The following is a 20,679-nucleotide window of genomic DNA, read 5'->3' on the forward strand; positions in this document are numbered from 1 at the left end:
TCACTTTTTCTTAACTACAGTTTGTCACTTTGTTCAAGCCAGCAGTATGTGGTTAACATTAGTTATGGCTCTCTGAAAAAAAAGCCCATTCCAAACAGCGGTTTCTGAAACTTGCTTGTTTTAAATCACAGAAATACAGAGAACAGAGGCCACATGGAGCCTCTGTTGTGGTCCCCACTACACTGCAATAATTTGTGAAAGCAAAATCATTGCCAGTTTACTGACAAAATTGACAGCGACCTGCTAAGGTAACCTAAATAGGCCAAATCACACTTGTTTGCTGTGGCTACAGAAGCCTGACGCAGCTAAATCTCAATTCAAAGCAAGTGCAATTTGGTCTTTCAGATTGCCTTAGCAACCTGAAAGAGAATGGTGGGACTTGTAAGACTGGCTGGAACAGCAGAGATACCATTTTTGGCAGCAAGCTGGTTGTGTTTTTCTGCTGCAAAGAGTTACAGCAGCATGTTAGGGGCTGTGGCACGAGATGGTAAAGGCTGCTCGTGGCCAGTGAGACGTGTGGGCCCTTCCAGCTGCCTTAGTGATTTGCCACCAATTTTCGGTAATTTGCTGCCAATTTCATTAATTGTGCCTAGTGGGGTGGGATTGCCCCTGTAATGTAGCAGTTGCTCATCCTTAAGTTAACCATAGTTAATGTTAATCACAGCCCCACATTCAGAAAGCAGGGGAAGCAGTGGAGTTTGGAAATAAAGCTTCCAAGGTCCTTCTTCATTCCCTCATGTCTGCTTAAGGCTTATTCAGACTCATTCTGACTTTTGCTCATCTTGCTAAGCTATGGTTTCTCAGGATGTGAGAACTAGTGTAGTGCATTTTAGTGAGTGGATTAATTTGCACATTGCCTTGGGTGTTTTTCATAGATAGAAATGATTAATTTTAAATAAATAAATGGAGCACTCAGAAAGAGAAAGAGAGAGAGAGAGAGAGAGAGGAGGGGGAGGGGGAGGGGGAGGAGGAGGAGGAGAAGCAGCAGCAGCAGCAGCAGCTCTCCATAAATAAAAATTTTGCTAAATGCTCTCTCTTACGGCATAATTCTATGCAAGTATAAGCAGAAGAATGTTCTACATTTCCAGGATTCCTCAGCCATCATGGCTAACTGGAGAATGCTGGGAGTTTGTACAACACTTTTTTGTCCAAACATGCATGTTTAGTAGAGATACAAGCCCATTATCAGTTGAATAAGTCGTGCATATACAGTTGGTTTATATATAACTCACATGAACCTTTTCCAGGTGCTTGCTTACAAATACATAAAAGGGCTACCCAAAATAAGTGGTATAGCTTCAGCTCCTAGATGCCAAGGAATGCCCCAGCAATGCCATTCTAACCAACATGCACTCAACCTCAGTCTGCAAAGGCCCCAAGGATACGCATAGATGTATGTGAACAGGAAAGTTCATGAGTAGTGGGGAAGAGCTAGCTGCTGTGCTCTGAAGAACTCCTTCACACTTTATGAATGGGTATTGGATGGAGGAATGTAGGCTATGGAATGCGTTGGGAGTAAGTCTAATAACTTAGAGGGATGGTGGGGAGAGAAAACATTTTAAATGGATAAAGTGTTCCAGATTTGTAATATTTATATATGTATGGTATTGCAGCTCCTTGATCCTCCAGTATGTGGCAACAAGTTTGTTGAAGCTGGAGAAGAGTGTGATTGTGGCAGTGAAACAGTAAGTTCTACAATGAATTATTTACAATGAAAGAGCTGACCATAGTAAAGAACCCATTCCTAACTTTTTAAACTAAGATTTCTTCACCATGCATTAACTAAGCTCTCTGGCCAGTTTACAAGCTGAAGTAAAACCATAAAAATACAGTAATATGGCATATTTATGCTAGGGGCCTGGTGCAACCGAAGCACCTGATTTTTGAGGAGACTTGGGAAGAAACGAAGCCACCTAGGTCAGCCCCTCTTCATCTATAGCTTTATTGGTTGCTTGAATAGGCTGGGGGTGCTTCATGAACTTCCAAATTTGCCTGGGTAAGCACTGCATCGACCTTTTCTCTTCCTGGGCTGAGAACCAAAGGCCATGCCTCTTGCCATGGATTGTGTGACGTTCCCCTCTCCCGCTGCTCCAGACGCTGTCTGTACATGCCCAGGCTGTGACCGGCCTTTCGTGGAGAGAGGGCTTCTTTACTGAAGCTGCTAAAGTAAAGAAAATGGTGTCATTTTCTCAACAAAGCAGCTCTTACTATAAAATGATTGGGGAAAGCAGTTGCAAGGACATCATCTCTGGTGCCCTTCCTAATAAACTGGAGGTTATATGGCCTTGGCATGGTTCCAAGAAACTACCCTGGCTTTTGGACACAGGAAAAGCTCACTATATGACCTGTTGAGCCTTAATAATCAGCTCACTATTCTTCCACTACAGCCCATACAATATATTTAGTAAAGCATAACAGAAAACCCTAAGTTGAAACCAGAATAAAACCCAAAAGCCCAAAGTGAATAAAGTATTTTAATGTAGCCGAACTTCCTTTATTATAAATGTCTCTCTTTCCAGCCACATTTTGAGAGAAGCGAGATGTACGTGCCTTGTTGTACATACCACTGTGCATGCACACAACAACAAACAGCTTCCCCAGTATCCTGAATATTGAACTTTAAATGTCTTTTCTATGGAGTGGGCAGATTAAGGGATGCTCTCACTCACTGCATAGGATCTGGCTTCCTTCTTTCATTGGGAGTGTGGGGAAGTGATGGGGAAGTGTGCCACGAATGGCACATGTGACTCCCTTTCCCATCTTAGATGGGTGATGCAAAGTGATTGTATGCCATGACAGTATCTCCCTGGCCATCTTAAACTGTTTCCCGACTTTCAGTAATTCCATATAGCACATGACTGTAAAGGAGATTTTCCCCACCATGAATTATAGCAGATATATGGGGTAACTGACTGAATAAGCATTGGATAAAGTGCTCTATTTATTGTAGTATAATTATTTATTATACTTTTGTACCATTTTATTTATAGTTCATAAAATACACAATTTAACAATACAAAAGCAAGATAAACATAAGAAAAATGATGAAATTTTTAAACATATGATAATACCATAAAGAATAAAGCAAAGTAATAGCAGAGTTCTTCACATGACAGAAAAGTCTGTGTGAAGAAGGGGTGTGTTTTCAACAAGATTTTAAAATAGCAACAGTTTCTGCCTCTTGAACATCACTTGGAGAGGGTTCCAAAGAACTGGTGACACTGCTGAAATGGGCAACCTTTGACTTCTTCAGAAGTTCTTAGGGATCGGCAAGAAATATATGGAAAAGGAGCTTGAATCCAGAGCTGTGCAAATCAGAAACTCAAAGAGCAGCTGGACTTCTTTTCTTGCTTAGAACAGCTCATAGTGCTACATTTCAAACTTCCCGTTCAGTGTAAAGCTATAGAACAGAAGTTTAGCCAAAGTATATGGAAGACACGTTGGACACACAATCCTTTATGTGTGTGTCATAAGAGGCTCTGGAGATTGTGGGAAGCTGAATGCGCAGTATTGCCAACTTTGAGCATGATCCCTTCCTCTGTGAGTTGCATGTGGATATATCACCACGGGACCTCCTGGCACTCTCTAGTGCCTCCGAGTTCCAACAGACCACAGTTGGAGCAGTGACTTTAACTTCTCTGTTGCTGTTGCTTATTCAGCCATCCCTTCAATCAGCCCAGGACAATATGTAGGGCCCTTCCTTCTGTCCTTCACAACAACTCTACAGGTTAGTTTTAGACTGCAGGGTGGTGACTGGCAAGTGAGTTTTGTGGCATAGTAGGGAATTAAACTGGGGTCTTCCAAGTCTTAGTCTGACACTCTAAATGCTGTACCACAATTAATAGTGTACCTTGTTCCCGTATTCTCCATCAAATGACCAAGTTACTCCTGTTCTTCTCCTGAAGTTTGCATGGCTTATAAAATAGAGTGGCAGTTGAAAACAAAGTTTTATAGATGTTCTTGCCAAACTACTGTTTCACAGTTGCTTCTACTCCTTAGGAATGTCGTGCTGAAGGTAAAGATTGCTGTAAGGCCTGCAGTCTAACTGCTAACTCTCAGTGCAGTAATGGACTTTGCTGTACCAAATGTCAGGTGTGTACTGAAGTGCCTTTAAAAACAGTTTAAAGCGTTTTTCATATGTGATTAGGAGCTGATTAGCCCAACATGCCAAACCATAGGTTAACCTATGCAAATAGGCCTAGGGGATTCTTGGACTCGGATCATACCCTTCCTTCCCTCCTTCCTTCCTTCCTTCTTCTGGTGTGGTTGTGAGGAAGTAATTTGAGCTTTCACTTCTCTTTTTGATTAACTATGGTTTGTTGAGTGAATGATACAAACTGATTAATATTTCTATGTTTAGTAGAACTAAGGTAATATCAAAACAGTTGTTTACAGAGCTGGCATGTTTCAATTAACCACACTTAAGATTGTATTGAATTTAATCCTGAGGCTCATTACATGACATTTTTATGACACTGTACTATAGCGTAGAGTTATGTGCAGGCTGACCCGCTGTGTACTTCTTTTTGTTTCTCAAATGTGACTTATATTCTGGAAATTCGCCTTTGAACAAAACTATTCAGGAATTTCCTTTGCAGGAAAGAGTAGCACATCTGATATCTTCTTAATGACCTGTTTAGATGATAAATGACCTTCTTCATGACCTAAACTGAACAACTATTTAAAGGGAACAAGCAGAGAGCAAGGGTCAACATCAAAGTAGTATCAGATTAGCACTCCACATTCAAAACCTGCCGTTAAGTTAGCCAAATTCAATTTGCTTATACCCCAAAGTCTACTGCACTGATCAAAATTGGTGTGGCAGGTGGGAATAACTGCTTGGTACATTTCAGATTGTGGACAAAAAATACTCTCTCAGTGTAATACTTAGACCCACCTATCTAATTGAAAGTCCTGTTGAGAAAGGATTGTTTTCACTTGGTAGTGAATCTCGCATTGTTGATGCCATCGTAATATCCAGGGAAAGAGCCGACCCTACTATAAAAGCCTGGAATTTGTTCGGTGATAGCATTACATAAAGGCCCTTTGCTACAGATCTCAGTTCAAGGGTAGGATGATACAGGGACAGGTTATTCTCCACTTATTCCTCCACTGATCAGTGGGTTTTTACAGTGCTTTAGTTTGGCTGGACTGTGCAGTATTGTTTTGGCTGTAGTGACTTTTGGGGTAAAAAATATAATCTGGAGGATTAGATGCCTTGGGTATATATAAGGAAACTCAGTTCTTTTAATTGATCACATATTTTTCACTGGGCATTAACCACTATTGTCATTCTGCAAAATGAAATAACTCATAGTGTTATTCCACTGAATAATTTGAGTCATTGAGGAGTGCAACTAGCATATGCTTACAATTGCTTCCATTGCTTCCATTATGCACAATGGAAGAATTGTAAGCACATGCACAATCCCAATCAGGAGTGGACCATGGGCTCCACCCATGCAGTATATCAGCACTTGTGCAACTGAAAGATTTTGTGGAGTTCCTCTACACTACGAGTTTGTAGAGTGACAGCATTGGATACTGCCTCTGTTTTCTGCTAATGGAACATTATTTGTGTTAGGTTATGTCACTACATGATACTGTCCACCGATGTGTTTTTAATGAAGTTTTTAAGTTATGTTTAGTTAAGCTTCTGTCTTTAAACTGGGTTTAATTGTTAGCCATCTTGACTGCCAGGTTTTGGCAGGAATGCAGGATTTAAATAAAGCAAACACACTGAATTCTGTAATCATGTCACTGCTTTAAATACAAGACTGTTAATACATGTGACAATTTCAGCCTTATCTGTTGCCCTCATTTATATGAGTTAAAAATTAGTGGAACTGATTTCTGTATCTGGGCAACAAATCTTTGTTAATATAGCTGGATATTTGGAAAATTATGCCCTTTGGAGGGATATTTCAGAGCCCCAAATTAGAAAAAAGAACAGAGAAATGTACTTTGTGGCATTTTGTCTTAAACTATTGAAAGTTATGCTCAGATGTTATTTTTTCTTTGCAGTTTGAAGCCAAAGGTGTTGTATGTAGAGAAGCTGTGAATGATTGTGATATTCCAGAAACTTGCTCAGGAGACTCCAGTCAGGTAATGTTTCAAAAGACACAGAGAGGCAAATTCTATCTATCTCAGTAACAGTGTTGAATAAAACAGTGCTGGGAAAAGGGAGTCACTACCCAGTTGAAAACAAAGTTTAACATTAATCTGATATACTGTAAAACTGCTTGAAAGGTTTTAGTTTAGTTTATGATGTGGTTCCTTTTGTTTTAGTGTTCTCCAAATCTGCACAAAATGGATGGGTATTCATGCGACAATGGGCAGGTAAGTACAAATCTGATATGACTTTTTTTCTTTTTAAAATAAAGTAGACTTTAACCAAAACCCATGGAAATCAAAGCAAGCCTGTTCATAGTCTTCTTGACCTCTTGAGTCTTAAAGACCTCAGGTGAGGCAAAGGCATCTGCAGTTCTTCTGCTTGGTATGATGGAAACATCTAACAGTGGGTTGTCTCCTCCTACTGCTCAGAGTTCCAATGTGTTGTTTTATTTATTTGTTTTATTCTATTTATGTCCTCACTTTTTACAAAAGTCCTACAGCATGCACAGCAGCACTCACAGCACAGTCATTCATACAGCTCTGGGTGAGTTGAAGATGTCCAACTGTTGTGACCTGGTCTCTTTCCCTTGCCTCCATTTTGCCCTTCCAAGCAGATAAAGATGAAAGGCTGCTAATTACTGACTAGTGGAGTAAAGCAGGCCAGCCAGTCTGGCCTGGTGATACAGCAGGAGTTTGCAGAGGCTGTTCGCAAAAGACAATCCATCTAGTTAATGAGTCAGCTAATGAGAGAGAGAAAGTATGGCTTATCTCAAGAAGTTGATTCCAAACTGATTTCTTCTCCAAATGTGTTTGCTTCACCCTCCGAGAGGCCCCAACCACTTGTGGGCCAAGGCATGATGTCACTTAGTTGAAATGATCGGACTTATTAAATTATATCCCTCTCCCTCTGGCCCTCCCACTGGACTGGACGTGGTCTGGTTCTCACTAGCGGCTTGGTTTCTGTCTGAGCTTATCAACCTTGCTAAGAATTCAGCCAAGAATTCTGAACTCTCTTCTGGTTCAGAGTCTGAAATAACCAGCATGGAATGCTACAATTTGGGAGAAACCCACTAACACAGTCTGGGCCCATACACAGTGGAAAAACAAAGTTACCCAAATAAAGAGTGGAGGTCTCACATTAGATGAAGCAAGGCGAGAGCATGACTAAGCACATTGGTCTATCTAATTGGACAAAATTCATTGTTTTTCTGACTGGGATCACCAGGTGGCACTGTGAGCAAGAGAAACTGCCTACCATTCTCGGCAACACTCAGCTACCTTTCTTCTCTCTTTAGATATTATGTTAACTTGTGCACGTTGCACTGTTGGTGCTCCTCACACCAAATGGAGAACCGAACTTTGAACGCTTCTCATGAAAGTTCCTTCTGGTTTGGCCTGACCGCCAATGCCCGTGTCCTTAGTCTCGACCGCTACTTTACCTGGCACCCCCCCAGCTTTGCTAGGCCCACCCAGCTGTGGCAGGGGAGGGGGAGGGGCCTTGACGCCTGTATTCTTCACTGAATGTAGTAGAGTCCTCAGGGTTTTCTGCTTCAAGCTTGGCCATGTAATGGAACCAAAAAGGAATCTTGGGTCAATGATATCTTCCCTTCCTAGGAAGCAGGAAGCAGAGATAACCCACTGCTGGATGCCTCATTACACAGAACCAGAATGAACCAGAACGGCACAATACGTGTCCAGTGTTCTACTTTACTGCAAGATCTACTCTAGAAACCTTTCCTCGTCTTTCTTCTTTCTATATCTTTCTCTTTCTGTTCACTGTATCTGGGGAAAGGTAGAAATACTGGAATTCTCAGCTCATTGTGAAAATCAAATGTGGGCATAGAGCATTCCTCTTGCCCCTGATTTACATGCTCTCTGAACCTGTCTGGTGAAAGCAGGGAAACGAGGTTATACCAAGCCAGTGAACGAATTTATCAAACTCGGTATGGGCTATGCAACTCTCCAGGGTTTCAGAAAAAGAGCCTCTTCTAGCTTCACTTGGAGATGCCAGAAAGGTTATTCAGAAAAATCATATGGGTAAATAGGGAAATGTAGTATTTCTGCATGCTACGGATAGCTTATCTCGAACTGAAAAACATGTTTACAGTAACAGTCTAGAAACATAACATGCAATTATATAGTAAGACTGCAGACCTGTGGACACTTACCTGGCAGAAAAATGTGAGACCTAAACTGCATTAAGCTGATTTTACTCTTTTAGATGATTCAGATAGATTGAAATCTGCCAAGTAAATAACTCTTTGGACAATACATTAAATAGTAATGGAGTTTTATATTGTTTTATGTCCTTTTGATTTCTCTTCAGGGCATTTGTTTTGGAGGACGATGTAAAACAAGAGACAGGCAGTGTAAATATATTTGGGGAGAAAGTGAGTAAGAACTCTAAACTCTTGCACTGTGTGTTTTACTTCTATCCTTCTACAAGCCCAACTCACTTGTCATAATAAGGGTTCTTATTTATTGATCTCTACTGGTCTTCTCCTTCCCACTTCAAAATCCCAGGTTGATTTGCATAAAGACAATGCATTAAAAACTAAAACAATCCTATTTTTTCAAATGTTGGATAATATAATGTGTGGTTTTAATCTCGTTCAGATCTGTATATTTATCTTCTAAATCAAAAGTACACATCATTGTCTAAGGAAATTGGTTTCTGTTTTTTAGAAGTAACCTCTGCTGATAACTACTGCTATGAGCGGTTGAATATAGAAGGAACTGAGAAAGGTAACTGTGGCAGAGAGAAAGATACTTGGATACAGTGCAAGAATGAGTAAGTTAAACCTTTCAGTTTAATAATACCTTTATTTTTATTTTATTTTGTTTAGGCCTATGACTCTCAAATATTGTAGTCCATCTAATGTCGCTCTGGAGATAGTGGAGTTTAATATACATGCTCAGCTCCAAATCTGCATGCAGAGTTGTGCAGCATTAAATCTCACTTCCATTGCAATTTCCAGCTACATCTTCGCCTTTCTCCCAACGTTAGTGTCCCCCCTAACCTAAGAGCATATCCATAGATTTGGAGGAACATCATTTTTTCTTTAGAGTGACTTATGACACTGAGCTGATCATGGCAGCCCAAATAGTGGAAGCTGACCTGGTCAGGGTGCCTTCCAATTGTACGTGATTTTAACCGTGGCCCCACTGTACAGGTTTACTCCCTGAATACTGACCAGCCTCTCCCCAAGTCATGGCTCGGGAGGCACCACTTTGTAGTGGATGTCCGGCTTACACAGTGCTTTGGCTGGCCCTGATGTGAAGCAACCAGCCTCTTTCAACCAGAGCAGAGATTTGCATAGCTCTATCAGTCATAGTTGATATGCCATAGCTACTATTCCATAGTTACTTCTTGCTGGGATGGGTAGATAGTAAAAATACAGAGCTAAAATCTGAACACTCCTCAGATAGATGAGTGCAAAATGGGGTTCCTTTCTACCTTGTCCACTGCCCCATCCTTCCCCCTTTCCTAAGAAAGACATTCCTGATTTTGGGGGATTCCTTACCTTGGTGGAAGGAGGAGCATGGGCCTGTGTAGGCTCTCTTCTGCATTCTGTACCTCAGAGTGCTACTTGGTCATGGGCCATGTCTACAAGACCCATGATCCCCTGGAAGAATGGATTTGTGAAGGATATTACAAAGTACATTAAGGTGTCTAGCATCATGCAGGGGCATCTGGCTTGCTTGCTTAATCACAGTAAGGTAGCCAGCCAGGTGTTGAACTCCTCTGCATGCTTTGGTTCTCACATCCATTAGAGCAACAAGATGGTTCTATCATACCATGAAAGGGCTGCTGTCTGAATCTGCCCCAGGTGGAGCGCTGAACTGAAATTAATTGCTGCTCTCCTCTAGAAGCAATGCGGGAAAGTTGGCAGGAGGGACTTGTGGGATACTGCTACTGTAAGAATTTATTTAAGCACTTTCTCCCCAGAGAGACCTCCTGGACTATTAGTTAATGTGGATTAGAAAGTCAGTTATAAAATAAATAAATACATTTTCCAAAAGCATTTGAGCATTTCTGAGGGTAGCAAGTATTTTTCCATTTTTGGGAACTGTTGCTTGGTGGGAACTGGAGATACTTTTTATTTATTTATTTATTAAAACATTTCTATGACGCCCCATTCGCCGAAGCCTCGGGGCGGCTCACAACATTAGGTGAAAAAAATAAATTTTTTTACATTCTTTTTTTACATTTTTTACATTCTTTAACATTAGGTTAAAGAAATACTTTAACCATTTCTTTCTGTCAATCAGCATAAGCTGTTTCTCTTGGACTGTATACAAACAAGGAAAAAAGAACCCTTGTGGCTTGTTTAAACTTTCCTTCCAGGGATGTTCTTTGTGGATATCTTCTGTGTTCCAATATTGTCTCCAACATCCCAAGACTTGGAGAGCTGGATGGTGAGATCACATCAATTTCTCTCCAAAATTTGGACAAGTCCTACATCTGCAGGTAATCAGTCAAAACCTAAACAAAAAGGGCACAATGTAGAACAGGGTAGTGTCTAGTAGTACTGTTCTGCTAACACAGGGCTTCTACTGCTTGCAAAAGCTGTTTCCATCTCTGCACAAGTAGCAGATTCCATTCTTCCGTTCTGCTTGTGTGAAACTTCCCCAGGTGCCACATAACTCATTAGAATGTATTTATTTACATATTTATTTATTTATTTATTTATTAAGACATTTTTATGCCGCCCCATTCGCCGAAGCCTCGGGGCAGCTTACAACATTAAGTTAAAATACAAATATATTAAGTTAAAATACAAACATTAAATTATAACCTTAAATTAAAATGTTTGTAAAGTGTAGACATAAAGTTAAAACACAAAAATAACAATATAAAATAAGTCGCCCTGGCCAGATAAAATCCAATAATATTAACAAATAAAATGATGCTTAAATAAAAAGGTCTTCGCCTGGCGCTGAAAAACAAATAACGACGGCGCCAGGCGGACCTCTCTGGGGAGCGCATTCCATAGATTGGGCACCACCGCAGAGAAAGCCCTCCTCCAAGTCCCCACCCTCCTGATTTCTTTCATGGAGGGCTCCCGGAGAAGGGCCTCTCCCACAGATCTCAAGGGGCGGGCAGGCATATATGGATGTAAGCGCTCCTTCAGGTAACCAGGACCCAAGCCGTTTAGGGCTTTATAGGTCATCACCAACACCTTGAATTGGGCCCGGACTTCAATGGGAAGCCAGTGAAGCTGTCGGAGGACTGGAGTCATGTGAACATAACGCCCAGTCCCCGTCAGCAGCCTGGCAGCTCTATTTTGAACCAATTGAAGTATCTGGACCGTCTTCAAGGGTAGCCCCATGTAGAGTGCATTACAGAAGTCAATTCGGGAAGTCACCAACGCATGTGTCACTGTCACCAGGCAGTCGTACTCCAGGTAGGGGCGCAGCTGATGGATCAGCCGGAGCTGAAGGAAAGCGCTCCTCGCCACTGCTGTCACCTGAGCTTCCATTGAAAGCTCCAGGTCCAGGAGCACTCCCAGGCTGCGGACCTTGTCCCTAAGAGGGAGTGCAACCCCATTCAGGACTAGGTTCAATTCACCCTCTCCGAAGCCCGATCCCCCAACCAACAGGACCTCCGTCTTGTCTGGATTGAGCTTCAGTTTATTGGCCCTCATCCATAATTTAATTAGTTTAAATAATAATAATTTAACTTAAAAACACAACAGCCAAAAGTGTGAAGCCAAATGCTTTTATAAATAAAAGCATGTATAATGCACATTTCAAAAGGTCTTTGACATATATTTACAATTATTTGCAGTAGGAGAGCCTCTGTGTGCCGGACAAGATGGACCTTCGGTCTGATGCAGCACGGTTTTTGTTATGTTGCTTACTCTTTGTTTCAAAAGTACATTTTAAAAAGTGATTTCAATTTTATAAACCTGCTTTGACAAAGGTTTTCTTGTTGCTCCTTTTGCAGTGGTGCTCATGTCAAGTTAGAGGAGGATGCAGACCTTGGCTACGTTGAAGATGGGACGCCTTGTGGTCCTGAAAAGATATGCTGGGAGCACAGATGTCTTCCTGTGGAGTCTTTCAACTTCAGCTCATGCCCTGGAAGCACAGACGGCAATATTTGTTCAGGACATGGAGTATGTTTATTCTTTAGTTTCCTGGGCAAAGTGGAGAGGTTACCAACAATAGAATGCATTATAGAACAAGGAGGACAGGGAAAGAAGCAACGACACATTTCTTTTAGAATACTGAAAGGAATACGTGGCACAATTGTAAACATTAAAATAAAATTTGTAAAACAGGCAGCAGAGAACCAAATCTTGCATTTTAGTTCAAGTGGGTAGAGCAACTCAGAGGCGGAGCAGATGTTTTGCATGCAGAAGCTTCAAGGTTGCATCCAGTGTTTATCCAACTTAAGTGATCACAGTAAGGTAGCCCAGTGAAGAGGTGTCAAGAGAAAGGAGCTGCTCAATAGGAGGGGCTTTGCCACTCACACTGCCTACTCTCAGGCAGCAAGAGCACCCCCCCCACCCCCAGGGTAGGGCCAGAAACCAGCTCTTCCACACCTTGTTTTGTGCTTCCTCTTCCTTCCCACCCAGCAGGCTGCCAGGAAAGGGAAGTTCACACTCGCCAGAGGTCTGAACTCCTTGCATGGGGATGGCTTTTGCAATGGAGCTGAGGGGTCACAGGAAATTGGTTAGCACCCTGCTTTACAGGGGTTGGTAAATCAGCAGGATAATCCCTATGTGTAGCATCCCCTGTCAATCAAGCTATTCATTTCCCTCTGGGACTCTGAAACATGTTTTATGCTCACATTACATAGTTTAAGGAAGTTTCATAAGTGTTCACGTTCACATAACATTCATCCCTATTTTTAAAAGTCAATAGATTTTGTTTGTTTATAAAGGGAAAGGTGTTTAAGTGATCCAGCTATCCCAGAACAATATTTTATTCTTGTATGAACAAATTCATTCTGATTTGTGGGGAATGTGCATTGGTTATCACTGGAGCTTTCTTTTGGTGGTTTTCAAAACTTTGGATTCAATATTATATAGGTTTGCAGTCATGAAATACAGTGTGTCTGCGAGGAGTTCTGGACAGGTATGGATTGCAGCAAGCACCTCACAGAACCAAGAATTGATGAAGATTTGCACAATTCAGGTGAGTTCTGTGTCTTACAATGCTCTATTTTTAATGAAATGTCCATAGATTTCCTTGTGATCAGAGTCCAGAGTTAGTGTGTTGATCCTTCACTTCAAGTCCAGATAAGGACTGTGGGAAGGGCAAATCTCTTTTCCTTTTTTTGCTGAAGCCCTGTAGCAACACGTTCATCCATTTACAATGCACACAGTGTTGGCATTTACCAAGCAATACCAACAAAACAAAAACCACTCACATCTAGCTTGATCTTCACTGTCTTGAATTCTGTCTGTTCATTTTCTTAGGGCCTTATCCCAAAGAGCTCCTTTCGGAGTTTTACAATGCTAAACATTAAAAAATACAGAGCTAGGAAACAAGTTTTGTGATGTTATATGTTCCTCGCTTCAACGAGAATACACTCAGATTCTTGTTTCTCTCTCCCTATTTTAATCTAGGTGTCACTAGCACAAATATTATTATAGGTGCTATTGCTGGTTCCATTCTAGTATTGGCTCTGATTTTGGGCATCACTGCATGGGGTTACAAGTAAGTGATTTATATATTCATGTATTTCACAGACATCTGCGTGGGCTACTAGCTGCTGGCAGCATGCATTATTGAACCATCTTGATGAAAGAAAATATTATACTTGGTTTCACTGATCAAAAGGCACAGGAAGGGAGCAGTGAATGTAACCATTCACTGTTTTATCCCTTTTATGTTGTTGACTGATTTTATGGCACTTTGCTTTATATAAGCCAATTACACTTGAGGCAGCTTATAACATGCTTCTGCTTTACTTCTCTGTAAATCATTACCTGGCTAGACTTCCTGTGTCCAGGTACTTTAATATCAACTTGTCGTAAAAATGGTATTTTTAATAGTGACTATCCAGTGCAGTCTTCCTTGATATGGCGCCCTCCAGAAATTTTGCATTGCAACTCCCATAATTCCTAAACAGCATGCCCAAGTGGGCTGGGGATTATGGGAGTTCCAATCCAACACATCTGGAGGGTGCCAGGTTAGGGGAGGCTGATCAAGTCAGTCGTTTCAAACATAAGTTGGTGATTTATTCAAGAATGGTGGGTGGTATTTCTTGTGCAGCAGTATTTAAGTTTCTCTATGCCTGGGTAGACAACTTGGCGTCTTTCAGATGTTTGGGACTATAATTCCCAAAAGGCCCAGCCAGCATGGCTGAAGGATTATGAATACTAGTTCCTACCCTCGTGAAGATCCATTGGAGATAAACGTTATTGGAGATACAGCTTTAAAGGTCTATTGAACTCATGCAATGATCCTGAACTTACTGGGAGTGTGTCTCCTTAAAATCAAAGACACCTCCAGGTAACTTTGTTTCAGGATCCAAAGTCTTGAACACCATGCATAAAATAAGAAATACAATTAAGAATGATGTGGACAAAGTAAATAGAGAGAACTTTTTCTTCCTCTTAGAACTTGGTTTCACCCAATGAAATTGATTTCCAAAAGATGGAGATCCCCCACTGCATTTGATCACACGATCCATAATTAATGACACAGAATATGTTGCCATTGGATATATTAATGGCCACTGCTATGATGGGTTTAAGAAGGAAGATTAGGTAAATATGTGGAAGCTAGTCCTATTAGCAGCTGCTATCTATGTTTGCTAAATGGACCCATCAGCCATGGCAGCATTTGTGGCTAGGCTAATGCCACTTTGAAAACAAAAAAGCCTGAAAGTGGGCCTGTCCACTGCAGAGCATCACTATGGCAGAGGCATTGTGTGAAATTTAAATGGCACTTAGAGCAGATGCTTGGACCACGGCTGCTACCCAACACTGCCTGAAGATTCTTTTGTGGTTAAGTCCTTAGGAGCCTGCCAAGCGTTGAGGCTCCACCAAGAGGGCATCTTGCCCAGGACCCCCTCAGACCTGGGACTCCAGAGAGTAAAGAGTCTGTGTGCCTCTAAATGGCAGTTGCTGGGGAGCCAAAAGCGAGGCAAGCTGTTGCCTTCATGTCCTGTTATTTTCCTGGGAATGTCTGGCTGGCTGCTGTGGCAAACAGGATGCTGCATTTCATTGACAAACCATTTTGACAAACGGGGCTCTTCCTACTTTCTTAATGGCCAATCCAATGATTGTAACTCTGCTTATGATATAACACTTGAAAAGTAGCAAAGGAGATTTATTCTCTCTCAATTGCCCCCAGGGTGCCCCCATGGACTTGCTTGTGGCCCCCACTGCTCCCCATATGGCATCAGTCTGTGGGTGTTGTTTTTTAGCAATTTGTTGCTAACATTCAGGGGCAAACTGATTGGTGTCTCAGAAGTACCCAGGTGAGTCTGTTTTCAGTTGAAATACAATCCTTCTGCATCTCCATCATAGTTAGCTCCTGAATTTTAGTGATAAATTGATTATCTTTTTGTCACTGCTTTTTGTACTGCTGAATTTCATGTGGGTCTGGAAACTAGTTTCCAGAACATCCAAAGTTTCCTATTCCCGATCCAAAGAGCATGAATATTTATAAGCTCATATTGTCCAAGAAGTTTTGAAAAGCAGAGGTTCCTTTCTCTAAAAGAGTCTTCCTAAACTCATAGTACATATTTGAAACGTAGTACCGATGCTTCATCACATCCATTTTCTCATAAGGTCATGAATTATGTTTGCTCTTACCAGAGAAAATACAAATTGCTTGGGAAAGGCCAAAAATACGGATGTTGGTAGTTAAAAAACAAAACAAAAACACATTTTGTATCTGTGGGTCCGAGTCCTAAGGCTGGGCCTCATGAGTGGAAGGTGCTTCTGTTTGCTCAAAAGTAAGTCTTCACTTCCGCTACTAATGCAGTCGCCCTGCAGATCCTAGGCTGTTCCCGAGGGTCCCAAGAGATGCTGGAGCAGCTGTAAGTAAGGGCTGGGGACAAGGTGCTGCCGTGGGAAAGGAGGTAAAGGAATGCTTCATCCCGTGGGTGCCAATCTGCTTGTAGTTTATAAGCACATACAGGGCAGCTTGCCGAGTCAGACCAGAGCCCATCTAGCTCAGCATTCTGTTTGCACGGTAGCCAACCAGCTGTCCATGGAAAACCCACAAGCGAAAGGCATGTGTGGCAGCACCCATGTTCACAGCCATCTGCATAGATCTGTAGGCATCCTGCCTCTGAGTCTAGAGAGAACATGAAACCAGCAGGGCTAAGAGCGATGGACAGCCTTGTCCTCCGTGAATGTGTCCAATCCCTTTCTAAAGCTGAGCAAATTTCTGGGATGACCCCACTGGATCCTGGCATTATGGGAAGGAGAAAAACGTCTCCCTGTCCACTATTTCCACACCAGGCATAGGATCCACCCCATTGCTTTATTACACTGAACAAAGTGAAAGCAAATGCAAAGTGGTAACTTACTCTTTATCTCTCTTCCCTCCACTTGTAAGAAACTATCGAAGACAGAGGTATGTGAAAAAGCAGTGTGGCCACGTTGTTTCAGCATGTGTGCAGCGGTGGTCCTGGTTTATTATTTACCTGGGGATATGCATATCAAATAAGCAATAGTAGAAATTACTGTATATGGCTCAGACTTCCATATTCACCTCAGTCAGGTGCTTTTTGCGCAACATGGAGCTGTGGCTGCCATTTGATCAGTTGAACTGGCTCCTCTTTTTGTAGTCTTCATGTATTCTGTTCTTAACACTCGGATTTCCCTACTACTACCCTTTTTTCTTTAGAGGAAAAACCTCTCAGATCCTATTTTCTATTATGCCTTGATTTTCTTGACAGTCACTATGTTGAGCTTTATGCTCAGATGAAAATAAGTTGTACATGCTATATCAGAGGACTTGTCCATACATTTTTTAATTACCTGGACTCTAATAGCATTCCTTTTATACTTGCCTCTGTGTTTGCTTTTTATTCAAATTCTGGATTTTGTTGATACTTCATGGGAGGCATTCAAATAGCCATGTAGGATCCCACTCTGAGTTGCCTCTGAGTGCAGGTTTGGTTTAGTCCATAGGATTGCTTTGCTGGGGGGAAGGGTGGAGAGACTGAAGCCACATAGCCCTAGAGTGAAGACTGGAAACACTGGGTGGTATCCTCTTGTGCCCAAGTGTGCTTGGGAGAGACCATTTGCACAGGGGAGCTTTCGGATGTCTAGAAATGACCCCAAACAAGTAGAAATGCTACTTTCCAGGGCACAACAGGTCAGCAGAGCTCATGGAAGGGAGCAACCTTGATGCATCCCATCTGGAAAGGACTGTTTCTGCTTGTTTTGGGGATAGTTTTTGGAAACATGAAAAACTGGTTGCATAAGCATTTCCCCCTGGGAATACAATGCAACCATGGAGGAAGGCGGCCTCCAGCAGACGTCACACAATGTCCTCAGTCAGAGTTGTCTTTATGGTGATGCCTTGTGATGACTGCTGAAGCCACCTCAGAGTGAGGACAATGTGCACGTGTGTGCATGCATGTGTGTGTGTGTGTGTGTGTGTGTGTGTGAGAGAGAGAGAGAGAGAACGAGTTGGTAGGGTGTTGGAATGGGGACCTGGGAAATAAGGCAACTAGTTGCTGCTTCAGCCATAAAGCTTACTGGGTGACTTTAGGATGGTCATGGACTCTTAGTCTAACCTACCTTACAGGTTTGTTGTTGTCAGCATAAAAATGCAATGAAGTAGAACTATGCAAGATCTTGGGTTCCTCTCAAAAAGAAAACAAGATGGGATTTAAATGTAATGTCATCAAGCAGGAGCTCGTGGTGTGATCACTGCAGCCTCTAGGACTATAGAACTGGTGACAGGAAAGAGAGAACTGGGTGAGCTGCAAGGTGGTTTTGTGAACGCTGCGCCCCACCTCCGACCTCCACTTGCAGTTCCTAAGAAGAACTTTCAGTTGAGCACTTTTTTGACATTACAACTATTGTCCTTCAAGACATTGCCTCAAAAGCAAATCCCTTTCACCGCTTTATGTGACACAAATTAAATAAAGGACAGCGGTGAAGGGAATTTGCTCTCTGGGATAACACCATGTGTGTTCGCTTTGACAGCAGTGTAAAGTCAAGCAAACGTACAACTTTCTACAATTCAACTTTAGACACAGACATTTTTTTCTTTAAAAATGAGTGGGAGAGAATTTTCATAAAGCCACCTTACAACCCACCAACTTACCTTTTGGCCGTCACACGGCTGGCTCCTGCTTGGTGTCATACGTAAACACAAAAGCACACGCATAGCCCTTACTCGGAACTGGCTTAAGAAGTCATCACATGGCATTGCCATAAAGACAATTCTGGCTGAGCTCATCCAGCAGCAGCCAATGAGCTACTCCACTTTCACTGGTTCCATAGTAACCATGCAAGCAACTACTTGAGCAACAGGATTCTTACACTTCTGAAAATATCCCCAGAAACAAGCGGAAACATTCGTTTCTAGATAGGAACACGCCACTGGAGTTCTTTCTGTGTCCCATCCCAGAAACTAGCATTTTGGATTCTTTTTTATAGATATAAATACCTTTGAAGCCCACACACACACACAGTTCTGGCTTCTGTAGGACAGAGTGCAGAGAGCTTTCCTTGATATCTCTCTAACAAAATGTAAGAAAAAAATGAGCAAGGTTGGTTGTTTCGCTGGTTTGGAGGAAAGTGGCCAGGCAAAGCCCTTTGTGATTACTAAGCACAAATGCTCCAGTTGTTCTGTTTGCAAGCAGACCTGACAGAGACCCCTCTAGTCCCTCCCTATTAATTCCAGGGACTGCTTCTACCATTTCTTCCAACTGATCAGGAGACATAGGAGAGGAAACGTTGTGTGTGTGTTGGGGTGAGGAAGACATGTGAACAGGCTGGGAATAGGAAAGAGTATGGACTCAACAGGATTCAGAACCTAGCTGAGCTGGATCCTCACTGCCAAGGGGTTCCAAATTAAATTTCGTGAAGTTGTTTCTTTTAGGCTGCATTGGTTCAGTATGATGGATGCATATCTTAATTAGACGTTTAAGTATCTCAGAGACTGCGTTCCCATATTACAGAACACAAGGATGCAATCCTTTGTGAATTCAGTCAGAAAAACACCCCACCCAGCAATCCCAGCCTGCATGCATAGGATTGCATCCTAAACCTGTTTTCTTCTGTAATCTTGAGTCTCTTACTTACATATCTTTGTGAAAATATCTTAGTCTCCTCTTTGATTCCTTTTCCTGTGCTTTGTATATGTATATGAAATGTGTTTGTTTATATATTCAGTATATGCATGGTTTTTTGTTTTGTTTCTGACTTGAAAATGTTCATTATGCTTTAGACAAATTCCTCAGGGAGATTATGTAAAAAAGCCTGGTGAGGCCGACTCTTTTTATAGCGACATGCCTCCGGGAGTCAGCACAAACTCTGCATCTAGTTCTAAGAAGAGGTCTGCTTTTCTGTCGCATTTTCAGATTTCTACCTGTTCCATCACACATTATTCCATTAGTCAGAACCTTTCATTGTTTTGCAGCAGGTTTGATTACTTCCTTCCTTCCTTTTGTGGATTGTATTAAAAAGTGACTTCCCTCAGTCTTTGATTACGGATCTTGTTCTGTGGTTTGGAATTCCCTTCCATATTTCGGGTTCTAAAATTATTTCTCAGCCTGCCAGGAAAGGTACGCATTTTGATGGTTGAGTCAGATGGGAGCAACTCATAATTATCTATGATTCTAGTTCAACCCTATCTATGTTTCCTTGGGATTGATTCCCACTGATAGTCCTGCCCCAGGTCTGATACTCACTTCCTTCTGCTTGGAAGTAATTTAATTTGCTGTTTATAATGTGTGCTGAGATATCTAAGAAAACATTTGCTGGAGGCATTTAAGCAGAGGGTGGGCAGCCATCTGTCAGAGATGCTGTACTTGTAGTTGCATCCTGCATTTTAAATCTTGCATTGAGCAGGAAGTTCTTTCCAACTACGATCGATGAATTTGATATGTGGGGGGGCACCATTACACACATTACCATAAATTTTATATCATGATCAAGTAATCAAAGAAGGAGGATGTTGTACTTTCATTAACAGTTATGAAGTTAATGGATTAATAGAAATGTTAGAGCATAAGTGCTGTATTTTGTCATCTGTTTGCTCTGCTTCTTTTTATTCGTAATAACTTGCCTTAATGAGCACTTCCAGCTTGCATTTATCTTTCTGTTTACTGACTCAAGAAGTCATGGTTTATGAACACAGCAATCCCTGTGGGTGGATATATGGTGTGTGTGTGTGTGCCCCCACATAGGGAAAACTACTCTTTGTGACTTTCCATGCAGTTGGCCAAGGTTGTGACGGCATGACTGAACTCCATGGGAAACCTCTTCCACAACTGGCCTCCATGGGGTTGTGCTTTTGCATGGTTCTAGGTTAACTAGTCGCCCATGGGTGAGGGGGACAGTTGTGTTCTAGATCAGGCCATAGAAGCATGGTCAGTTCCTTGATCCTGCTAAAGGTAATACTGTGCCCCAT

General features: G+C 41.8%; 1 protein-coding gene across 2 annotated transcripts in view; it reads left to right on the plus strand.

The window, feature by feature from the left end:
* ADAM22 (ADAM metallopeptidase domain 22) overlaps window positions 1-20,679 on the plus strand; it is a 135,084-nt gene that overhangs the window by 93,613 nt on the left and 20,792 nt on the right. For both annotated transcript variants that reach the window (XM_044425179.1, XM_044425180.1), the window contains exons 16-25: window positions 1,614-1,685; window positions 4,000-4,092; window positions 6,025-6,105; window positions 6,289-6,339; window positions 8,441-8,504; window positions 8,800-8,905; window positions 10,463-10,585; window positions 12,065-12,233; window positions 13,152-13,257; window positions 13,692-13,782. In XM_044425179.1, coding sequence (XP_044281114.1) covers window positions 1,614-1,685; window positions 4,000-4,092; window positions 6,025-6,105; window positions 6,289-6,339; window positions 8,441-8,504; window positions 8,800-8,905; window positions 10,463-10,585; window positions 12,065-12,233; window positions 13,152-13,257; window positions 13,692-13,782 — 956 coding nt within the window. The remainder of the gene's footprint in view (window positions 1-1,613; window positions 1,686-3,999; window positions 4,093-6,024; window positions 6,106-6,288; window positions 6,340-8,440; window positions 8,505-8,799; window positions 8,906-10,462; window positions 10,586-12,064; window positions 12,234-13,151; window positions 13,258-13,691; window positions 13,783-20,679) is intronic.

This window comes from Varanus komodoensis, unplaced genomic scaffold (assembly GCF_004798865.1).
Source record: "Varanus komodoensis strain SLA01 unplaced genomic scaffold, ASM479886v1 scaffold15, whole genome shotgun sequence".
NCBI classification, from domain to species: Eukaryota; Metazoa; Chordata; class Lepidosauria; order Squamata; family Varanidae; genus Varanus; species Varanus komodoensis.